This window comes from Aulonocara sp. 'chitande type north' Nkhata Bay, linkage group LG8 (genome assembly GCF_057382095.1).
Source record: "Aulonocara sp. 'chitande type north' Nkhata Bay isolate Kocher_YH1m ecotype deep benthic linkage group LG8, A_spYH_male_GT1.1, whole genome shotgun sequence".
Lineage (NCBI taxonomy): Eukaryota > Metazoa > Chordata > Actinopteri > Cichliformes > Cichlidae > Aulonocara > Aulonocara sp. 'chitande type north' Nkhata Bay.
In genome coordinates, this window is record NC_141351.1 from 772,372 (window position 1) to 792,481 (window position 20,110).

Here is a 20,110-nt window from a genome sequence, read left to right on the forward strand (position 1 = left end):
AGACCCGCGAACACTGACACAACTTCTGGTAGAAACTTTCAAAGTAAAGTTGCGCAACAAGTCTTGGATTCTTGCTTGTCAAACTTCCTTTGTTTTTTGCTTGTTTTCAATATCAGATGGCACAGAGTTATGTTCGGACCGGAAAATTCAACGTCAGTTTCTGACGCCACTGAGCAATAACCCTTGGATTGTCTGACTTCCACTTCTATATGATTTTATTATGAAGGGAAAATTACACAACTCGATCTAGCGTCCTTCTTCGGTTTGGTTAACTTAACGGAGGTGAGTAACCAGCCTACTGTATGACCATCATATTGAAACAAAAGTTGTTTTTTATTAATAATTATGAAAACTAAATATTATTACTATTATTACAAAGCAAAGTTCTCGCTACTAAGGAGCAATTTCCCCCATTTATATACTTTAATTGCTTATTTTAGCCATAGTTGTTTTTGTTTGTTTTGTTTTTCTTGACGAATTTAAATTTGACTGTTTGTGTGATGGCAGTGTGAGTTAAATCCTCAGACCATTTTTAGTCAGTATTAAGTAAGTCTTGTTAGAAGCTTATTTCCCTCAGTGGACCCTGCTGGTGAGAAGAGTGAGCGAGAGCTAGCAGAGCAGTGATGTAGTAGCGACATCTGCTGATGAAACACTGCTACTAACATTACTCCTAGTCAAATCCAAGGCAGCGCGATTTTCTGTTACCTCGCGTTTACAGTCTTGTATAAAAGTCCATTTCGGCCATTAAAAAGAAAAACCAAATCCAGAAATGTTAAAAACCAAAAAAGTTAGTCATGATTTATAGAAATTATCATGATTTGACTTGCATGTTAAAAGGATCAGCTAAAATGATCAGCGTTTTTAAAAATAAAACTATCATTATGAAATCACAAAGGTAAATGGTGAGAGTTTTGAAAAACTGAAAAGAAAATGAAGGTATGACAAATTGTTTAAAATTATGAGGGGAAAATCTAAGTGATGAGACAAAACATGCAGATGGGAAGATAGAATGGCAAATTGTGAGATGAAAAGAGGAGCTAGAAAGTTATAAAGCATAAGGTCAAAATAAGACGAGAAAAATTATCACATAAGAAGTCAAAGGCATCAAGTGGTCTTCAGACAACAGGTTCGGTCAACCACGCCCACTTTTTCTCTGCTCATTAGCCCCGGAAATAAATAGCTGTAGTAGTAGACTTTGAAATTCATTTACTTCTGTAGGTGCAGGTAACGCCTCATCTCTTCGCGCGCCGTCGGGGTATGTAACACATGCTGCGTTTTCAAAGTCCGTGTAATTCCTTGGCATTCACTGCTGTGGAAATGTCTCCCAGAGAGCCTGTTGGTTGCGTTTGTCTATGTCGAGGAAAGGTGTGCACACTTCCCTTTCTGTTAATTTAAGTGTGACATTGTACTATACTTTAATGTTATATAGAATATAGTCTTTAATAAAAATTAAAATATAACATTTTTTCACAACAAAGAAGGCTTCCACTGCTACTTCTCTTGGGTTCTAGTTACATTTTTATTTATAAGATTTTCGTTTTTTATCTAAACGATATAAATGTAAATGAGTGACAGCTTCCAGCAGTTTTTAGCTTTGGAAAGGAGACATTTGAAGATCAAATTCAAAAAGGTTGCTTTTGAGCTTTGTTTTTAAAAGCCCTGAGTGAATTCATCTGGGATATCTTTCACAATGTCACTATTTGAACTATTCTTAGTGGAGTTTGCTTTTGTGTGCACGGCCTTGTTAGGATTATCATGCAGTATTCCCTTTGGGAAAGAAACAGGCTAGAGATGAACATAAACTCTTTATTTCCAAGGTCAGTCACTGGGAACCATGCAGACTGATTTGAGGAATGTGACTCATCTTGCTGGCTGTTCTAACCATGCAAAGCATGAAAAAGTTCTCTTGAGCAGTAAAACAGGACATAGTGCAGTTGTGTTTCAATTATTTGAAACCTAAAGTAAGAAAAACTAATTCAAACAATGTCTAGACAGACTTGTATACAGAATTCTGTGAGATGCTTCTCTCAGCAAAACAAATGAAATTAAAGTAAAGCTTCTAACAACTTTGAGCCACTGCAGAAGAATGACAAACTGATGCTAAATGACCCAATTTTTTTTTTTTTACATTGTTAGCATTTTAGAGGTAATCGGGTGAAGAGTGTTTTCTTGCAGAAATTTTTTTGCACATATTTTATGAATTATGACATGATGCCCAAGTTGATTCAATCAGTTAATCAAAGTTTCTCCACGGCTGTCTGTTACCCACAGCAAGACTTCTCGTGTATTGTATATTGCTGAAACTCTAATAGAGTTTGAGACGCCACAAGAGGGAACGTGAGACTCATTTTAGTTCAGTGGATGAATTGCTGGCATTAAAGTTTTAATTCTAAAAAATTTAATTGTCCCATATTGCTTTAGATTCTTTCAGTGCCCCATTTTGCTTTTGCAGTCTTATCTGAAACTGAGGCCTTGCAACATTGCATTGTCTTCATATTTCGTATAATCAATGCCAACTAAAAAAAGACAGAAATAGCCACTGTGTTGTTGTGCATTTGATTTTGATCCAGAAGTAACTGTATTTGGACAAAATTGTGTACTAGATGCCTGCGAGCTTGGTTGGAAAAATTCACATATTTGCTCATTGGTGAAAGTAACCGACAAAAATAATTTATTTATTTATTTATTTATTTTTAGACCTTGCTAGATTTCTAGAGGAAACATTCCTAGAGTCGAACAGCCTTTATATCAGACCATAAACATGCTCCTGTTTATGGGCGGAGGGTGACTCTGTCAAAAGACTGCAGGATACCAGGAGTCTGTGGAAAACTGGCCCCGCGTTCCCTTGCTCTGACCTCTTTAAACATTTCCATTTGAGACTGGTTTCTACTTCCAGGCTGTTGAATAAAATGCAGTGCATTTACACATTTCTAGTCTTATAGTACAGAAGCATATCCAGGGTTTGTTCATTGGTCAGCCATTTGTTAGCAAGTGAGCATGCTCTTGTTTCTCGGTCAGATCAAACCTTCCATCACGCCTGGCTGCACAGTGCCAAGACTACAGCGAACACTGGCTCAAAGCTTAAAAATTGAACTTCACTAACAGGTGATGTCATGTAGCCGTGGTTTGGGGAGGAAACTACTGGAAAACGTTTACATATTGCAGGAAATGATTCACGGGCGCGTTAAATAAATGCTGAGTTTTAAATAATGAGGTGATAGGTGCTGGAAACGGGTTTTTTAGGTTTGGCACGTCTAATGGACACGCCTAAGCATAGGGTGGCGGTAAAGCGCGCATAAGCGGTTTAAACGCCTCCAATAAAGCCAAAAGAAGACAAAGCATTGACTTTTTGTTGTCATATTGGGCAGAGACCCTGCAGATGGCACTGAGTTAAATGTAATAAGCTGACAGTGGGATTAAGTACATGGTAACAGGCCTTGTTGAATCCTCCGCTTGCCCCCGCAGGTTAGTTTGCCGTCGTGTAACCGGACACATGCCTCTGCGTGCTGCTTTGCAAGTGGCTGCTGTTCGCCTCTTTAACACCATCTAATATTAACCGCGGCACTCTGGCCACTTTGCCTCTTCTCTCTCGGTTTCTGTCATCTCTTCTGCTCAAGACTTTATTCATTATGTGTCCTCTGCAGCTGAGGAAGTTGCTCTTTGTAGGGTGGGTCGTAGGTTACGTCGCCTTTCTGCTCTCAATCAAGAGGATGTGGACCGGGAAGTACATCCGAAATCCGGTTGTCCGCTCTCTCCTGGTGAACATGCTGAGCGACCTGGATACGATAGACGTTACAAAGGTAGGTTACCTGCGAATGGTCCTTGTCACGACTGCGGGGGTTCTGTAAAGGGTAAAACGAGGCTTTGTGAAATACTGAAAAGTTGGAATCAATTGTGCAGATGTTGGACTAAAAAGTGATCGTTTGCCAAAGTGATTTCCGGCATTAGCCCAAAGATTATTGCCTGTATTTAAGCTGCTGATCTATAATATGTGAACAGGATGTCAAAGAAGTTTCTCGTGGGTATGACGGTAATTTTGAGCCACGAACTACATTCCTGTCACAATGTAGACATATGTGCGTTTTTGGCAAAGTGACTTTTATATATAGCGCTTATGTATCAGCTCAAGTGTCACTGACATCAAAAATGTCTGTTTTTGTTTTGTAAAGGGAGATCTGGCTATTTCAACACATACAACAGTTTTATAAACATATGAACTGCATTGATTTAAAATGTAGGTGCACTAACACAGTCATAAATATACTTGCAAAACAGGTCATTTCTTCATTTTATATACAACTTCTTCATAAATCTTGTTATGCCCAGCATATTCACCAGTATAGGCAAATGTATAAAGTATACATTGAAAACATCAGAAATCACTTGGCACAACACCGGGGTTGTATCGGTGGATGACTTGTAAGTGTTGCGCAATTATAAACAGGGCGAATAATATGGTTGTGGTGCTTGAAAGGAAAACTGACTGTTGATAATAATCTTACTGTAATGAACAATGTGTTCTGAAGCAGAACATGTTCCTTCATTTAACATGCACACACCCCCCACTTACTGCACATCTTGCAAATAAAATGTAGTGTAACACTACTGGAACAACAAGATCTCCAGCAAATCAGCCCAAAGCAAGGTTAGCATGTTCACTCAGCAGTGTTGGTGTTGAATGAGAACTCAGAATGTGTATGACTGTGACTTATCCTCAATGCTCACTTGATTGTATTCAGCAACTGTATGTTTTCTGTACTTTTCAGCTGTGCCTTATTATTTCATATTTTCTCTAAAACTTGTTTAGTGGTACAGGTGCAACCCTGACCAACTGGAAGAATCACTGCAGCCACTGTTTATCCAAAACCAGCTGGATGCGGACACCAGGGCTTTTGTGGAACAGAGTGAAGAGAAGTCTACGTATCTCTTCACCCAAATCTATTATTCTCTCGTCTCAACTGTCCTCAGCCCGCTGGTATCGCGTACCTCCATTAATGGGTGAGTTCTTTACACACTAGTCTTCCTTTCACCTGTAGTCCATCTTTGCCTGACTTGCGCTCCCTCTTAGGTTTCTGGGTCGCGGCTCTATGTTCGTGTTTTCCAAGAACCAGTTCCAGCAGCTTATGCGGATCGAGCCAGACTGGGTGGCTGACAGACTATTGGACCTCGGCGCGGGGGATGGTGGTGTTACAAAGGTGATGGCACCACATTTCACGGAGGTCTATGTAACTGAAGTGTCATTGACCATGAAAAGGCGTCTCCGCAAGAAGAAATTCAAGTAAGTGTGGGATTTTTGTTTTGTTAAACTAAATGAAAGTTCTGGGTGATCTTGGATGGCGGATGTAGCAGGTGGTGGTGCAGACGTAGCTCCGACTTTCAAACGGTCACGATTAAAACCAGAGATATATAAAACAACTGATGGAAGGGTAATTGTAGAGGATGAACTACTTAATTTCCTTGCTGTAAAAATCAAAACTTTAAGTCAGGATGAAATTGTGTTGTTGGCCACGAACACATTTGAATCCGAGGGGATTGAAGCCTCCAAGAAAGTTTTGTTTGAGCTCTGCCCCACTACCTCACAGCGGTGCGTTGGATATAAAGGACAGCATAAAGACGCCAACAATATTAAACTCTGTCTTAAAGTGCTGAATGAGTGTGGGGAGAATATCCCAAGATTTGTATCTCATCACCTGGATGATCTGCCGCCTGTTACATACTCCAGCATGGATGTGTGTTGTCTACTACGGCGAATGGACCAGCTGTGTGCTGAGGTGGGTGCTTTAAAACATGTAGTTAAACTACAGGCGGATGTCTGCGAGCAAGTTATGACCAATGCTGTGGAGGTCGACCAACGTGTGACTGCTCTTGAGTGTCGGCCTGAGGTACCGGCTGAGCCTGTTACGCTGAATGCTCAGGGGTCGGGGACCGCTTCCCACTTTCCCCTGGGGAAACACGCAGAGGAGCGGTGGGGGAGTCGAAGTAAAGGCGGCCCGCGTGAAAGGCAGGAAGCCAGAGCTTTGGCTGCTTCAAGGACTGGGACAAGCACAGTGTCAGCATTTTGTCCGGAGATGTTGCTATGTGGTCAAGATCGGGCTCCGACGACAGCCTCAGGTCGTAATATGGAAACTACAGCAACAACGGAGGATCCCGTTGAGACAGTGCTTTCTACATGCTCCCCACAATGGAGTAAAGTTGTGAAAAATGGCAAGCCTCGTCTCAAGCTGGAGAAGGTTAATTCGGGTTCAGGAATGCATGCTGCTACCACTGGACACAATAAGAGGCCTGGACCTGTATCGATTATCGGCACTGGAGCTGTGAGTACAATCAGAACTGTGCAAACTAAATTGGTGAGCGTGTTTGCCACTAAATTTGCCCTGGATGTAGATGCAGAAACTCTTGCTCTGTATTTGAGAGAGAAACTCAAAAGAGATGTGACCTGTCAAAAAATTGCTACTAAACGTAGCAGGTTCGGCTCTTTCAAGGTTACTGCTGAACGTAATGATGTAGGTGAAATGTACAATCCTGAACTCTGGCCTGAAGGGGCTCTGGTCCGGCGTTTTTATGAACCTCGTAAGCCCGGTACGGTTGTGCCAAGCTCAGTGGATCCAGCAGGGGAGATAACTGCGATACCAACGTATTAACATGAAGATGTCTATTAGGATATTATCATACAACTGTCGTGGTCTACGTTTGGGACAGAGTGCAGGGGACAAAGCTCGACGGATTGTTGTGGACAATCTGCTTGCAGAATGTGACATTTTATGCTTGCAGGAGACATGGTTGTCCAAACAGGACCTGGGAAAACTTAACTGTCTAAATGCAAGTTTTTTGGGAGTGGGGGAATCAACAACTGATCTCAGCACAGCCATAGTCAGAGGCAGAATACCTGGAGGGGTTGCTGTGCTTTGGGACAAAAAAAATAGACCCTGTGATAAAGCCCATTAGACTGGATGTAGACTGGTGTATTGGTATACAATAGTAGTTTTATCATTCTTAATATTTATACTCCCTATGAATCTTGTCAAAATGAGCAAGAATACCTCAGTAGGCTGGCTTTTATTAATGCATTTATTCAAGACAACGATACTTACAGCATATGTTTTGGGTGATTTTAATGCTGATCTCACAGACAGCAGTTCTCAGTTTGCTAAACACTTAACTCACTTTTGTCAAGTTAATAATCTTATCTTGTCTACCAAAGTGTTACTGCCTGCAGATGGCTATACATAAGTGAAGCCTGGCATAGTACATCATGGCTGGACCACTGTATCTGTACAGCTGATGGACATGCAGCTTTAGCAAACATGACTATTAGGTATGAGGTAACTGTGTCAGATCATATACCTTTTGGTTTTACTGTGAATTTGGAACAAATGCCAGCAACTACTGGAAATAATATTGCTACCAGTGTAAAATTAGACTGGTCAGCATGTAGTGAAGAGGATTTCTTAGCTTATCATAGTAATACCGATATACATCTGAACAACATTTCTTTGCCCAAAGAAGCTATTTTGTGCAAAGATGTCAACTGTAAGAAAGCTCTGCATAAACATTTACTCTGCTCAATGTATGATGATATAGTGACTGCTCTGTATAAAAGTGGTACACTGCTTGATAAACAATATAAGCATAAGAAACCTAACATCAGACCTGGCTGGAAAGAACATGTATCCATGTACCATGATGAAGCTCGCATAGCTTATAAATGTTGGGCCATGGCTGGAAGACCTAAACAAGGCCCAGAATTTGAACAGAAAAAATGTGCGAATGCCAGATATAAGTACGCTGTTCGCTTTATAACTAAAAATGAGCAAATGCTGAGAGCAGATTCTTTGGCCAGGAAAATGCTGTGTAATAATATGGCAGATTTTTGGAAAGAGGTGAAAGCTCTTAATAACTGTAAACCATCTCTACCATCAACTGTTGAAGGTGTTTCTGGGGCAGATAACATTGCAGCATTATGGAGACAGCATTACAGTGCATTGTTTAACTGTATAAAAAGTGATCCATATGAGGACAATTTTGACATGAGTAATGACACAATAAGTGTAAGGACACATGAAGTATATGAAGCCATTCATAGGTTGTCTGATGATAAATCCTCTGGTTTGGATCACATCACTGCAGAACATTTAAAACATGTAGCACTCTGTTTCACTGGGTTTATGATTCATGGCATATTACCAGACTCAATGCTGTGTATTTTACTGGTACCAGTTATGAAGGACAAAGCTGCAAAAGTGAGCTGTTTGGATAATTACAGGCCAATTGCACTAGCCAGTATTTTATCTAAGGTGTTAGAAAGAATCTTGTTTGACAGAGTTAGTGTGTTCATCTCTTCTCTGGATAATCAGTTTGGCTTCAAACCAAAGCACAGCACTGACATGTGCATATATGCACTCAAGGAAATAGTTAGTTTGTATAGGGCTAAAAATTCATCTGTCCTCATGTGTTTCATTGATGCCTCTAAGCCTTTTGATCGAGTGAACCACAGAAAACTTTTTGATAAAATGAAGAGACGGGGAGTTCCTCAGTATATCGTGAGGATTCTCTCTTACTGGTACGCTCATCAGAACATGCAGGTTAAATGGGGAAGCAGTATTTCTGCCCCCTTTGGTGTCAGCAATGGTGTTAGACAGGGTGGGATTTTGTTTCCAATTTTATTTAATTTGTATGTTGATGATTTGTCCATACAACTGAGAGCCTGTAACACTGGGTGTATATTAGGTAAAACATTGATAAATTATCTTATGTATGCAGATGACCTGGTTGTTTTTAGTCCAAGCAGTGCTGGGTTACAGGATCTTCTTAATGTCTGTACTGAATATGGTGTGCAATATGACATTGAGTACAATGCTGCTAAAAGTGCTGTTTTGATATGTAGAACCAAGCAGGATAAACAGCTAAATTTCCCTTTGTTTAAACTGGCACAAAACTCTTGAAGTTCATAAAAAGGTGAAATACCTGCCAGCCAGATGTTTGTAGCTGTGGGTGTTTGGACTTTTAAAGCACTTTTAAGAAAGCTAATGTTCAATTTTAGAGAACGACTGGATTGTTCGAGTAACAGTATAATTTTAGCACTTACAGATCCAACAGTGAGTGGTTCCCGTTACTCATCCAGTCTGAGAAAGCACTGGTTAAAGTGTGTGTGTGTGTGTGTGTGTGTGTGTGTGTGTGTGTGTGTGTGTGTGTGTGTGTGTGTGTGTGTGTGTGTGTGTGTGTGTGTGTGTGTGTGTGTGTGTGTGTGTGTGTGTGTGTGTGTGTGTGTGTGTGTGTGTGTGTGTGTGTGTATGGACATGAAGTCTGCCAATAAAGATTGAATTGAATTGGATGATCTCTTGTAACTGAATGCTTATTTCTCCTGCTAAATTCCTGTTGATATCAGACTGCTGGGTATAGATGCGTGGCAGGAGACAGGCTTTAAGTATGACGTGATCAGCTGTTTGAACCTTCTCGACCGCTGCGACGATCCCCTGCATCTCCTGAAGGACATCCGACAATCACTGGTTCCAGGGACGGGAAGACTCATCGTGGCTGCTGTGATTCCTTTCCAACCTTGGCTAGAAATCGGTCAGTTGAAAATAAATGCTGCTTGTATGTTATGCTCTGTAACCATTTTCTGTCCAGATAAAGCAGCCTCTTTTTGTCTCTCTTCCCCAGGAGGGAGATGGGAGCGTCCCAGGGAATACATAAAAATTCAAGGCAAGACTTGGGAGGAGCAAGTAAACAGTCTTACAAATGAGGTTTTCCGAAAGGTGGGGTTTGAGGTGGAGTCCTTCACCCGATTGCCATACCTCTGCGAAGGGGACATAGCAAGAGATTACTACCTTCTTGATGATGCAGTTTTTGTTCTAAAGTCCTCAGATGATCAAGTGGCTGCTCCATGAGTACTACAAGCACAGAGTATGTAGTTATATTTTCATGAGCATTCTTGAATCGCAGTGTTTGACTTTTTTAGAAGTGGCGAGTCGGGTGTGAAGCTCAGGTAACATAGTTTCAATGTTCACCAGCCATCTTGTTTAGTGAGACCTCTACCCAAAAATCTGGAAGGCATTTGGCCTATAAGAAAATGCCACTAATGGACTCTGATGTCATAACTCTTACACAACCAACAAAACATGAGATTTTTTTTTTGTCGTTACCTGTGCTCACTGGAAGTATCATTCTGTATTGATGCAGAGGACCCTCTTGAGATGGTGTTTAACTGGACCCTTATTTTTCCCAACAAATTTTCTACCCAATATCAGACAGTGAAGATGGTGCAAGTGAAAGAAAGGCATTTAAACACCCATTTTGTAGCCAGTTCATTATAATTTTACAATAACTTGAAGCAGAACTTTTAAAGTGAGCCCATGGAATTCCAGCTTCAATGACCACAAAAAGAATATTGTAGACTGTTCAAAGCTAGTTCTTTTCTTTCTTTTTTTAATGAAAATAGATTAAAGCTTTATTCTTTGACAATAACATCTAAATCTTTAATTCTTGATATAAAATACCTGTTGGTGCTAGTAGATGTAACTATGATATAAATGGACAAGGCCTTAGTTACCGCATTGACTTGTAAACTACTGGTTTTACTATTCCAAGCAATGCTGTAGCAGCAAGCCCTGCATTTATGGCTGTTTATGAATTAAACTTTGTCTCTCAATGTTATGGCCTGAATCTATGCTGCTCAAATAATGGTGCAGAATGAATTTTTTGGGGGGGGGAAATGTGCCACACATAATGCAGTCTAAGTGTTTGTTCTAAATAAAATACACTTTTGAGCATTTCTTGGCTTAATTTTATTTTTGTCATGCTGCAGTGACGTTCCTGTAAGATAATATTTGCCTCAAAGAAATTTGACAATCTGTACCTTCAACAAATTCAATACTAGTGTATCCCAAGCCTAGTCTTCTGTGAGAACTATAAATGTATGCACTGCTTCCAAACAGCAGATTCAAACTTAGTCCAGCTATCAGATTATCCCCTACTCTTAATAGATCTCTGTGGGGTTTTTTTTTTTTTTTTTTTTAAATTTATTTGCTCTTGTGGTCTCAAAGGTTTTATACATATTTCAAAGATTGGCAAGTAGGCATTACTTGAATATTTTAAGGATTATCTTTGATTTGATGTATATTTAAGAAATGCATTTCTGCTCTTGCTTGTTACCAGACTCCAACGTACTGCTTGCCATTAAGTCTCATGTTGTACCTGTTTAAAAGGTTGGTCAGGGTTTGCAAAATGGAGCAGCGAAAGCACAATGAGCATATGGGGTCATATAATGGGGTGTTTATGTTTCACTAACAAAAGTTTTGGGGGACTTGGCAAGGACTGCCTAAAGTTGGTACGTGAGTATGGGCAGATGGCTGATTACAGGAACCACCTGAGAGTCAACCTCTGCTGCAGACGAAACAGGATTGCCTCTAAAAATCTGCAAATAAGCTCTTCAGTTTCTGGAATTAATGTTTGGAGAGAACTTACTCCCAAATTGTGTAAATGTAGTTAAACATTCTTCTCAATATGTATAAAAATACTTATTCTGTGTCGTAGCAATATGTAGAGTTACATTCTGTTTTATAAGGAGAATTTAACTACACATCAGAATCATCTTTATTTGGGCAAATTTGTGCAAACAAACAAGGAATTTGACTCCAGTAGGTATAGCCAATAAATATGAGAAGATTAAAAAGAAAAATACAAGTTACAGAAAATCTTAAACTATGCAAAATATAACGAATTACAACTAGGCTATAAATAGGATGAACATAGTACCACCTGAATGAAACTGGATATTAAAGTAAAATTTAACTCCACGTATTTACACGTGTCTTAGTAAAGGATAGACGCTGATTTCCTGGTTCGTTTCCTTGACCATTGCAACTGGGAAAAGGGAAACTTGTATTTACTTTCTTTTTTCGTAGAACTTCAAGGCAACGTTTTCTCCAGCATAGTTTATGCAAATTACCAATCGCTCTGTCCTGATTGGCTGGGACCAAGAGAGTTTCCCGTCTTGCATTGGATACTGCGGTCTTGGCCACGTCCCCAAGCCACGTCGCGCTTGACTCGCCATTTTCCCATCTTCTGGACCCAGAAACCGTTTATTCTAACATCACAGTGTCATTCAGCGCTGTCGGATAGGAAAAAAAAACCGTTGCCGGAGACAGGCAGAGTTCTTCAGAGAATCTAGAATCGCCCTGCTACTTGCCGCGTTCCTGCAAACATGAATATTTTCAGGCTAACCGGCGACCTCTCCCACTTAGCAGCTATCATCATCCTGCTGCTAAAAATATGGAAAACCAGGTCTTGTGCCGGTGAGTAGCCAAAGTCTTTAACTTAAGAGTTTAAGCGAACCTTAGTAGGCACAGCATGTGTCCTCTCGTGTAATTAGCAGTTTGAGGAGAAGTGAAAGCTGTCCACCGTGGAACTTATCTGTAGTTAGTTGGAACTCATTAGCCAGCTTTTGGCTAATGTTAGCTAGCTGGCTAGTAGTCCTGTCCATTTCAAGCGGTATGTTTTGTCATCAAGTAATGACAACCACTCCCGCGGCTGTCACTGTGCCTTTTAAGAATAGGACCCTGAAACTTGTTATGTGGTTCTGTCATCAGTTGTGCTACTAGCTTGTCTTGACAGTCCATTTGGCCCCAAACTAGCGTTAGATGGGGGACCTGAGGGCCACAGTACTTGATAGTTTGGCTTCGTCATTTCACCTGATTGACACTAAGCTAGTTCCACGTTTCAGCCTTACTGTTCCTGTGACTTGCTTTACTACAGCCTGGTATGACCTCTCTGACGTGGCAGCATCGAGTGCTCCCGAGTCTGCACATGCAAAGTCGGTGACTGGGTGAATGTTTTTGCTTGCAAGTCGTCCAGCAGGTCTTTGAGGGAAAAGTAAATTCCTGCATTCTGTGAAACTTTGTTTTTCCTGTTATTGCTGTGGCCAAAGGTTAGGTTGCTATCACTGCAAGGGAGCCATACCTAGATTAAACCACACAATGGTGTGTGAGAGTGTAAAGGCGAACAAAACGAATAATTGACTTTGAAGTGCTAACAAGGTTTGGATCACCTGGTGTCCTTAGAGGACTGTTGAATTCATTAATGGGTTACAAACAATGTAATTTGATTACAAGTTGAGCAAGCAAGTAAAGCAGTTGCATAATAGCCTGTGTTTTTTAATGTAGAGAAGTGCAAGTAAGCCATTGCATCTGTTAATTAATTGACATTTATTAACAGATCATGAACAGCAAGCAATGCATTTTTTAAAGTGCACACTCTAACATAAAGTCTTATTGCATGTGTCTTGATGCATGCTCAATCATCCAGGTAAAGAAATCCCAAAAAATCGATTATGTTCATGTGGTGCTAGTTTTGGTCAATATGCAAATGTAGTGTTTGTAAGGTTAGGGAAACCTGCAGTCAGCTGAGACTGAAGAAGTCACTTGGATGAATGACAAAACGTTTCTCCCACTGAAAACACTACGTTTAGATGAACAGAATCAACTTTTTGGTATTGCATGTTTTTCAATTCAAGTTGAATCTATAATTCACATGAGTTGTCTGTGTGTAGACCAGATTGGACATTTGGTGGACTAGTTCTGCCCCCCCAGACATCTCTGCCTTAGGCTTATTTGTTCCTGCAAATCAAAGTACTTCTGAGTGATTGCCTTTATCCCTTTACATCCTAATGGGAGTGGCTGCTTTAACAATACTTAAAGAAGCAGAAATAAATTGAAATGACTCACAAACAGTGGACCAGTAAAGGTGATAAAACTTTCAAATGAAACTTGATAAAGGAGCCATAATTGAATAAAACAATACATGAATATCAGGAAGTACAAAACCTCAGATAATTACACAAGTTTTTAGTTTAGTTTTAAACAATTATGTTGTTGGAGCACACTTAATGGGAGTAGCAGAACATACAACGTTAGATTGTTCCAAGCAGCTTCACAATTTGTGTTTCCATGGGGGAATACTCTGGTGGCTTTTTCCAGAGCTCTGATTATGTACAACTTCAAAAACAAGCATTTAACGTTTAAAATCAACTCACTGGAAGATTTCTGTTATTAGTGAGTAATAGTAGTGCAGCTATTTGAGCATGAATGAGGTGGAAAAACTCTTGGCCTTTATAGTATCAGATGATTTAAAAAAAAAAAAAAACAGGTTTTGTCACATGACAACATACCAGATACTTGTTCCAATTATATAATATCCTCTGCTCCTATACTAACCATATAATAGGGAGTAAAACGTTATAATGTTAAGTTTAAAATACTTTGTGCTGTCTTTCACAGGTATTTCGGGAAAGAGTCAGATCTTGTTTGCCTTGGTGTTCACCACTCGATACCTTGACCTGCTCACATCGTTCATCTCTCTCTACAACACCACCATGAAGGTAAGATCCTGCCCCCTTCTCATCATCACATCCTGCAGCATTTTCCATCCAAGCAATGAACACAGTGTGGGCGTAACCAGTACACCAGGCCCAACATGTCAGTGTTTGCTAAACGATACAGCTGCCAAATAATTTGTGGTAGGCTTGTACGAGGTGTCCATGCTGCACAACTGCAAGTACCTCAGGCCATTAGGTCACGAGAGTCTTAATGCTTTCCCATTTATATTTCAGATCATCTACATCGGATGTTCATACGCCACTGTGTACCTGATCTACATGAAGTTCAAGGCAACTTATGATGGAAACCATGACACGTTCAGAGTGGAGTTCCTGGTCGTCCCTGTTGGTGGCCTGGCTTTCCTGGTTAACCATGACTTCTCTCCTCTGGAGGTCAGACATTCAAACACACAGCCAGGGCTGCTCTATGATAAAATAAAATTCATAACTATATTGTTAAATCTTGAAATGACTGTTATTAGACACAACTACTCAAAGACTCCAAAAAAGAATAGATAATGTAAAAAAAGAAGAAGCGAGGAGAAATTGGTATGCAAGTTATGGAAGACAAAAGAGGGCTGTCATCTAGATTGATTCCTACTATGACAGGCTCTCTGCAGCACCTATAAGCCAACTATCTAAGAGCAGTCGATCTTTCATGCGGCTTCTGTGTTGTCATAGTGCCATAGATGGTAGTGTCGAACTATTAACAGAGCAGCAGGTATGGGAATCCTCATGTGCTGAACAGCAACATGGTGCTTCAAGTAGAGCAGGGCGATATGTCCAAAAATATTTATCACGATATCATTTGAAAATTTGCAATAACGATATAACTGACACTAGACAAAATACTTTACAACTCCACAACTTTATTAGTGCAAAAAAAAACATCAATGTATTTTCACTTAAACAAGCAGCTGTTTAATGTGAATTAAAGTTATATAAAAATTTAACAGTGCAAATGCAAATTCCTCGCTGACAGTTTAACCAAAAGGCATTTCCAGTGGAAACTGGCCGACATATCCTCAGCATAACCATGTGTAATATCCACAAAACTTAAAAAGAGGTCATACACACACGATACGGTAATATTATGTTGAAGCACAGTACGTATCACTCCGCCAGGCTCCTGACTACGTTAGCCGTAATGCTCCAACAATCCATCAAGCAGTGCGGGTTCGTAGCTCAGCAAAGTCGTACTAAAACATTTGACAGGTTTTGAAGCGCCGTTTACATAAAATCATTTCGAGGTCAGTAAACACAACCAGAATTCATACATAAGGCACACGGGATTATAAGGGGCACTGTCGACTTTCAGAAAAATCAAAGGATTGATTTTAAGTGTGCCGTATTTTCCAAACAACACAGTAATAACGACGGCCCGCTAGCATGCGCTACCAAAAATAGTGCTTTGCTTTGTATCTGACGGACGAAAGCTAAACCAGTTCCACACCACTGAAGTTGCAGCATTTTTACAAACCAGTTCTGGTTCATCCGTTTCATTCAACGATTTGCTTTCGCCGCAATGCTTTTTCCGACGTGTACGTATGAAAACAAAGGCACTGCGCATGCGCGTTTTACCCATATTCTATTGCGATATTTCATTTTTCTATCGTTGCCCAAAATTATACCAGTATTACTGTGAACGGTATGATATAACCCAGCTTCAAGTTTCCATCATTGTGGTGGAGCTCTGTTTAAAACTTCTCAAAGGCAGCCGTGTTGGGTGCTGTTTATGGCTCGGAAAGTTTCTTGGCTTTAATTCAGCGTTCAGAGTTAATGACATATTTCATAACTGGAAACAAATGTGCACTTTTCTACCTGATGTGGGTCGCTGTATGCTGCATTACCATCATTCACTAGGCTACGTTTTTTGCATCTTATACCACGGACATGGAGGAAACGGAGTATGCCTCCTTCAAAGCCTAGATCACGTGCGTTATCCGTGACTGACATGTAGCCCAACTTAGGTCCAAACAAAGTTGTTTTCAAAATCTTTGGGAGAGAAAATCATAACTGAAACCAAAGTCTGAGGAATCACCCAGCACTTCATTCTATAGAGGGAACAGGATGCACATACATGTTAAACTCAGTCACGTGAGACAGCTGCCATGCAGCATGCATGCACCAGTGCAGACTTACTATGAAAAAAGGGTTATGTTTCAGTTTGATTTCTTTTACCGTGCCTCTGGCTGGTTTGTTTACATGTGCATGCTTTCTTTTTTCATGTATTTGCAACACACTGACTTGCAGAGTGTGTTTGTGAGCTTGATTTTCAGTCCAGGAAAATCACTTTAACATTTGCCCAAGTACTCACAGTTATGCCCGCCATTCAACACTGGCAAACATGATAAAATCTCTGTATGTAAATTTAAAACACACATCACTGCTGACACTCTGCCATCCATTTCCTCCACCTCAGATCCTGTGGACATTTTCTATCTACTTGGAGTCAGTGGCCATCCTACCTCAGCTCTTCATGATCAGCAAGACGGGAGAAGCTGAGACCATCACCACCCACTACCTGTTCTTCCTGGGTCTGTACAGAGCTCTCTACCTCATCAACTGGATATGGAGGTTCTACTTTGAGGGGTTCTTTGATATGATTGCCATCGTTGCTGGAGTGGTGCAGACCATCCTCTACTGCGACTTCTTCTATTTGTATGTAACAAAAGGTGAGTGCTGCTGCATTTTTCATTTCATTTTTTTAATTAAATATATATTTGTTCAAACCAAAGTTGAAAATCTCTTTAATGGTAGCAGTGCAGATATGTTGTAACTTGTTTCAAGGACAAAGCAAACATGAGCACAAGATTAGATTCTCCAATCTGAACATTTTGTTTTTACTGTGTGTAGTGTTTTGTTTTTTTTCTTTGGGTTTTTTTTTTTCATCATTTGCAATCCTAAACTTTTAAGGTTTGTCCATAAATTGATGTCATTGAGTTCATAACTGTCTTGTTTACAAAAGAGTATCAGGAAGAGATGCATTGTCATATCAACTACTGCATCACTATAATGAAAAATTCAGAAACGCCCTCGATGCTTCATCATTTATTGAGTTTTTAATATGAGTTTAAGACGACTTCCTTTTTCTTTTCTCACTGGTGACATCACAAACAACACAACCAATGCAGTGGCCATAAACCAGGCTTTACACTCATGTTTCAGAGCACACTGGGCAGTACATATAGTCACTCCACCATCTTGTGGTAGAAACTGGTGTTCATCAAAATCATAGGTCGACTTCAGCTGATGTCTCTTAAACACAGTGCGTAGACATTTGGATATAAATAGCAGTGGCTTCTTCACATCCCTTTGATTGCTTTAAATAATTCAGGTATAATAAGTTCCCTTTAACTACACTGATGTTAAAACAAATGTTGATGAAATAGTTTTCATATAAGTTTTGGTGTTCAAGTCTCAGGCAGCAAAAACACTAAACTGAAAAAAATCAATCCATCAGTGTGTCTTCTTGTGATGAATGCTCCCTGTCTAATATGTTTAACATAAATCTGTCCTGTCTGGTTTCAGTACTGAAAGGAAAGAAGCTGAGTCTGCCAGCCTAAGTGCCAAAGAAGAGTGTTTTGGCAGACTCAAATCGGGCAATTGGAGGGGAGGAGGAGGGGCAGCAGACACCTCTGACAGCCCCATTCCCCCAATATCAGCAGTCACTTCCTCCTCTTCCCCTCCCACCAGTGTAAGATGCCTGAGACAGAGAGCTAGCAGGAGCCACTGGCTGATCCAGAATCAGTGGAATTGGAACACCTTCAGCAGCTGCTCCTTGGCCTGCAGATTTCTGTTTGATGCATCTTGCCTTAACTTTTTTTATTACTCTGTATAACGGAAGGGGAAAAAAAGCGAGAAATGTTTTCTACATAAAATGTGTGATCTGGAGATTCGACACATCGATGGAGCTCGGGAGATAAAATTGCCTGTGATTTGGCACTGTATGATATAGAAGCAGACTTCTTGTGGTGGGATATTATTGAGCATTTTTAATAGTATTTGCAATCAAAATAAAATCTCTTTGTTCTTGTTTTTGTTTTTTTCTAAATCTGACTGAGGAGGCTTGTATTGAATCCCATAACTTTGATTCTGCCGTTCTGTTTTTGGCCAGTATGCATTCCCATTTGTAATGACTGCTGCTCATGCCTTTTGGTGGAAAAAAAAAATAGTAGTAGATGCCATAAATAGTTCTTTTTCAAAATCAAAGCAACTCTGAAGGTAACTTTAGAATATATTTTGGTTCAAATGCTGTCAGAAATGATGGGCATTAGATCCTCAGTGTATTCTCCGTCGCCATATGAAGCACTGTCCATATTAGGAGTAAACAAACGTGTGAAGAAAGTCAGTGAACTCGCCGTTAATTGCTTTCGTTTAAAGTGACCGATGCCACCTGTAATTATACATCATTTCAGATGGTTCCTTTTATATGTTTGAGATGCATAAACTCACTGGTTATGTGCTGTGTGTGAAGTCCCACTGCAGAGGTCTTTTTTTCCTTTTAGCTGCAAATGTATTTATTTTTTAATCTTCCTGCTGGTTTCCAATAAACAGTCTGTAGAAAGTTCTACCTGTTGTGCATAATTTGACCCTAAGAAAGGAATCTCCCTATTGGATTTGGAAAGAGACTGCGGCAGTATCCTATGAAGTTATATTGGTTTCTGATAGAGTTTTCATGCTCATCATTCTCAAGTTCTCTTTTTCATTTCTCACCAGAGCTCTTGCATGATATTACCACCACTAATAAAAGCTTTGTGGGAAACATTTGTCTTAGTACTGTGATTCCACTCAAGTTTTGCTCCTATGACGTTACACATGACGGTCAGATTTATTACTTTTTTTTTATCCGCTGATGCAGAAAGTCTAATAAGCTCATCGCATTTTCATATATACTGGAATTTCCCTTTTTGGTGTCAGTATTCCACCCATGTTGGGGGGCACACACCAGTGTACTCCTAGTATCCCAAGCCCTGATGAATGGGGAACTTTGCCTCAGGAAGTGCATCTGATATAAATTAAGCATGCAAATAATACAGAATGAGATTTCCATTCATACCGGATTGGTTAAGGCCCAGTTTAACAACGAGTGCTTTCACTGCTGGTCAAAACTGTGCTGCTGTTGGCAGAAGACAAAAGATGGAAGGCATGCTAAGGGGCAGTGAGAGAGAAGGAAAGCAGTAGAGGTGAGAGGACGCATTTAAATGTAGAGACTATGACTGGTAAAGACAGAGTGCTGGCTAGTATCATAGAGTGAAGGAAGACTGGACACATATATCCTGGTATGCATTGTCTTGGTGAAAAATTCAAGAAACACCTGGATGAGAGCACAAGTTGCTCTAAAACCTGTATGTACTTATATTATAGGGTACATATGGAGACAACAGAGACAAGACATAAGTTTGCAGGGAAAACATATAAAGACAGACAACCATTCAAACCTACAGCCAATTTAGAATTACCAAACAACCTAACCCATGTGTTTGGACTGGAGAAGGAAGTTGCTAACCACTACACCACGGACTATTTGTTTTTAAAAAAAATACTTAAATAAAATGCAGACAATAATGCATTCTTAAGCATGATACTATTCCAAACTGCAGATTTATAGACATATTTTCATTAAATGTGGTGCGTGAACAGACTGCTGATTCTACTGTTTGCTCAATCATTCGCTAGATTAATGAATTTTTTAACCAACCAATCAGCGAAAAATGCATTAACCTTTTTGTGCTTTTT

The 20,110-nt window shown here is 40.0% G+C and overlaps 3 protein-coding genes and 1 pseudogene across 7 annotated transcripts; all 4 read left to right on the forward strand.

The window, feature by feature from the left end:
* The first annotated feature begins 134 nt into the window (after positions 1-134).
* Positions 135-10,760, forward strand: mettl9 (methyltransferase 9, His-X-His N1-histidine). 5 transcript variants are annotated; one of them, XM_086304937.1, is made up of 6 exons: positions 135-282; positions 3,645-3,800; positions 4,808-4,998; positions 5,069-5,278; positions 9,386-9,570; positions 9,661-10,759. In XM_086304937.1, exons 2-6 carry the CDS (start codon positions 3,711-3,713, stop codon positions 9,885-9,887), a joined length of 903 nt encoding a protein of 300 aa, XP_086161063.1. In that variant the 5' UTR covers positions 135-282; positions 3,645-3,710; the 3' UTR covers positions 9,888-10,759. The 5 variants fall into 5 exon arrangements, with proteins under 5 accessions (XP_086161063.1, XP_086161062.1, XP_086161061.1 ...); XM_086304936.1 differs by lacking the exon at positions 135-282 and adding an exon at positions 1,170-1,255; XM_086304935.1 differs by lacking the exon at positions 135-282 and adding an exon at positions 3,311-3,465.
* LOC147322776 (uncharacterized) lies at positions 5,297-6,641 on the forward strand. Its single transcript, XM_086304931.1, has one exon. It carries the CDS (start codon positions 5,334-5,336, stop codon positions 6,639-6,641), a length of 1,308 nt encoding a protein of 435 aa, XP_086161057.1. The 5' UTR covers positions 5,297-5,333.
* LOC147322777 (uncharacterized) lies at positions 6,643-9,345 on the forward strand (annotated as a pseudogene).
* Positions 10,761-11,998: 1,238 nt separating the features above from the next.
* On the forward strand, positions 11,999-19,136 carry kdelr2b (KDEL endoplasmic reticulum protein retention receptor 2b). The gene is made up of 5 exons (XM_086304938.1): positions 11,999-12,293; positions 14,274-14,374; positions 14,606-14,764; positions 16,794-17,046; positions 17,903-19,136. Exons 1-5 carry the CDS (start codon positions 12,203-12,205, stop codon positions 17,935-17,937), a joined length of 639 nt encoding a protein of 212 aa, XP_086161064.1. The 5' UTR covers positions 11,999-12,202; the 3' UTR covers positions 17,938-19,136.
* Positions 19,137-20,110: the final 974 nt, after the last annotated feature.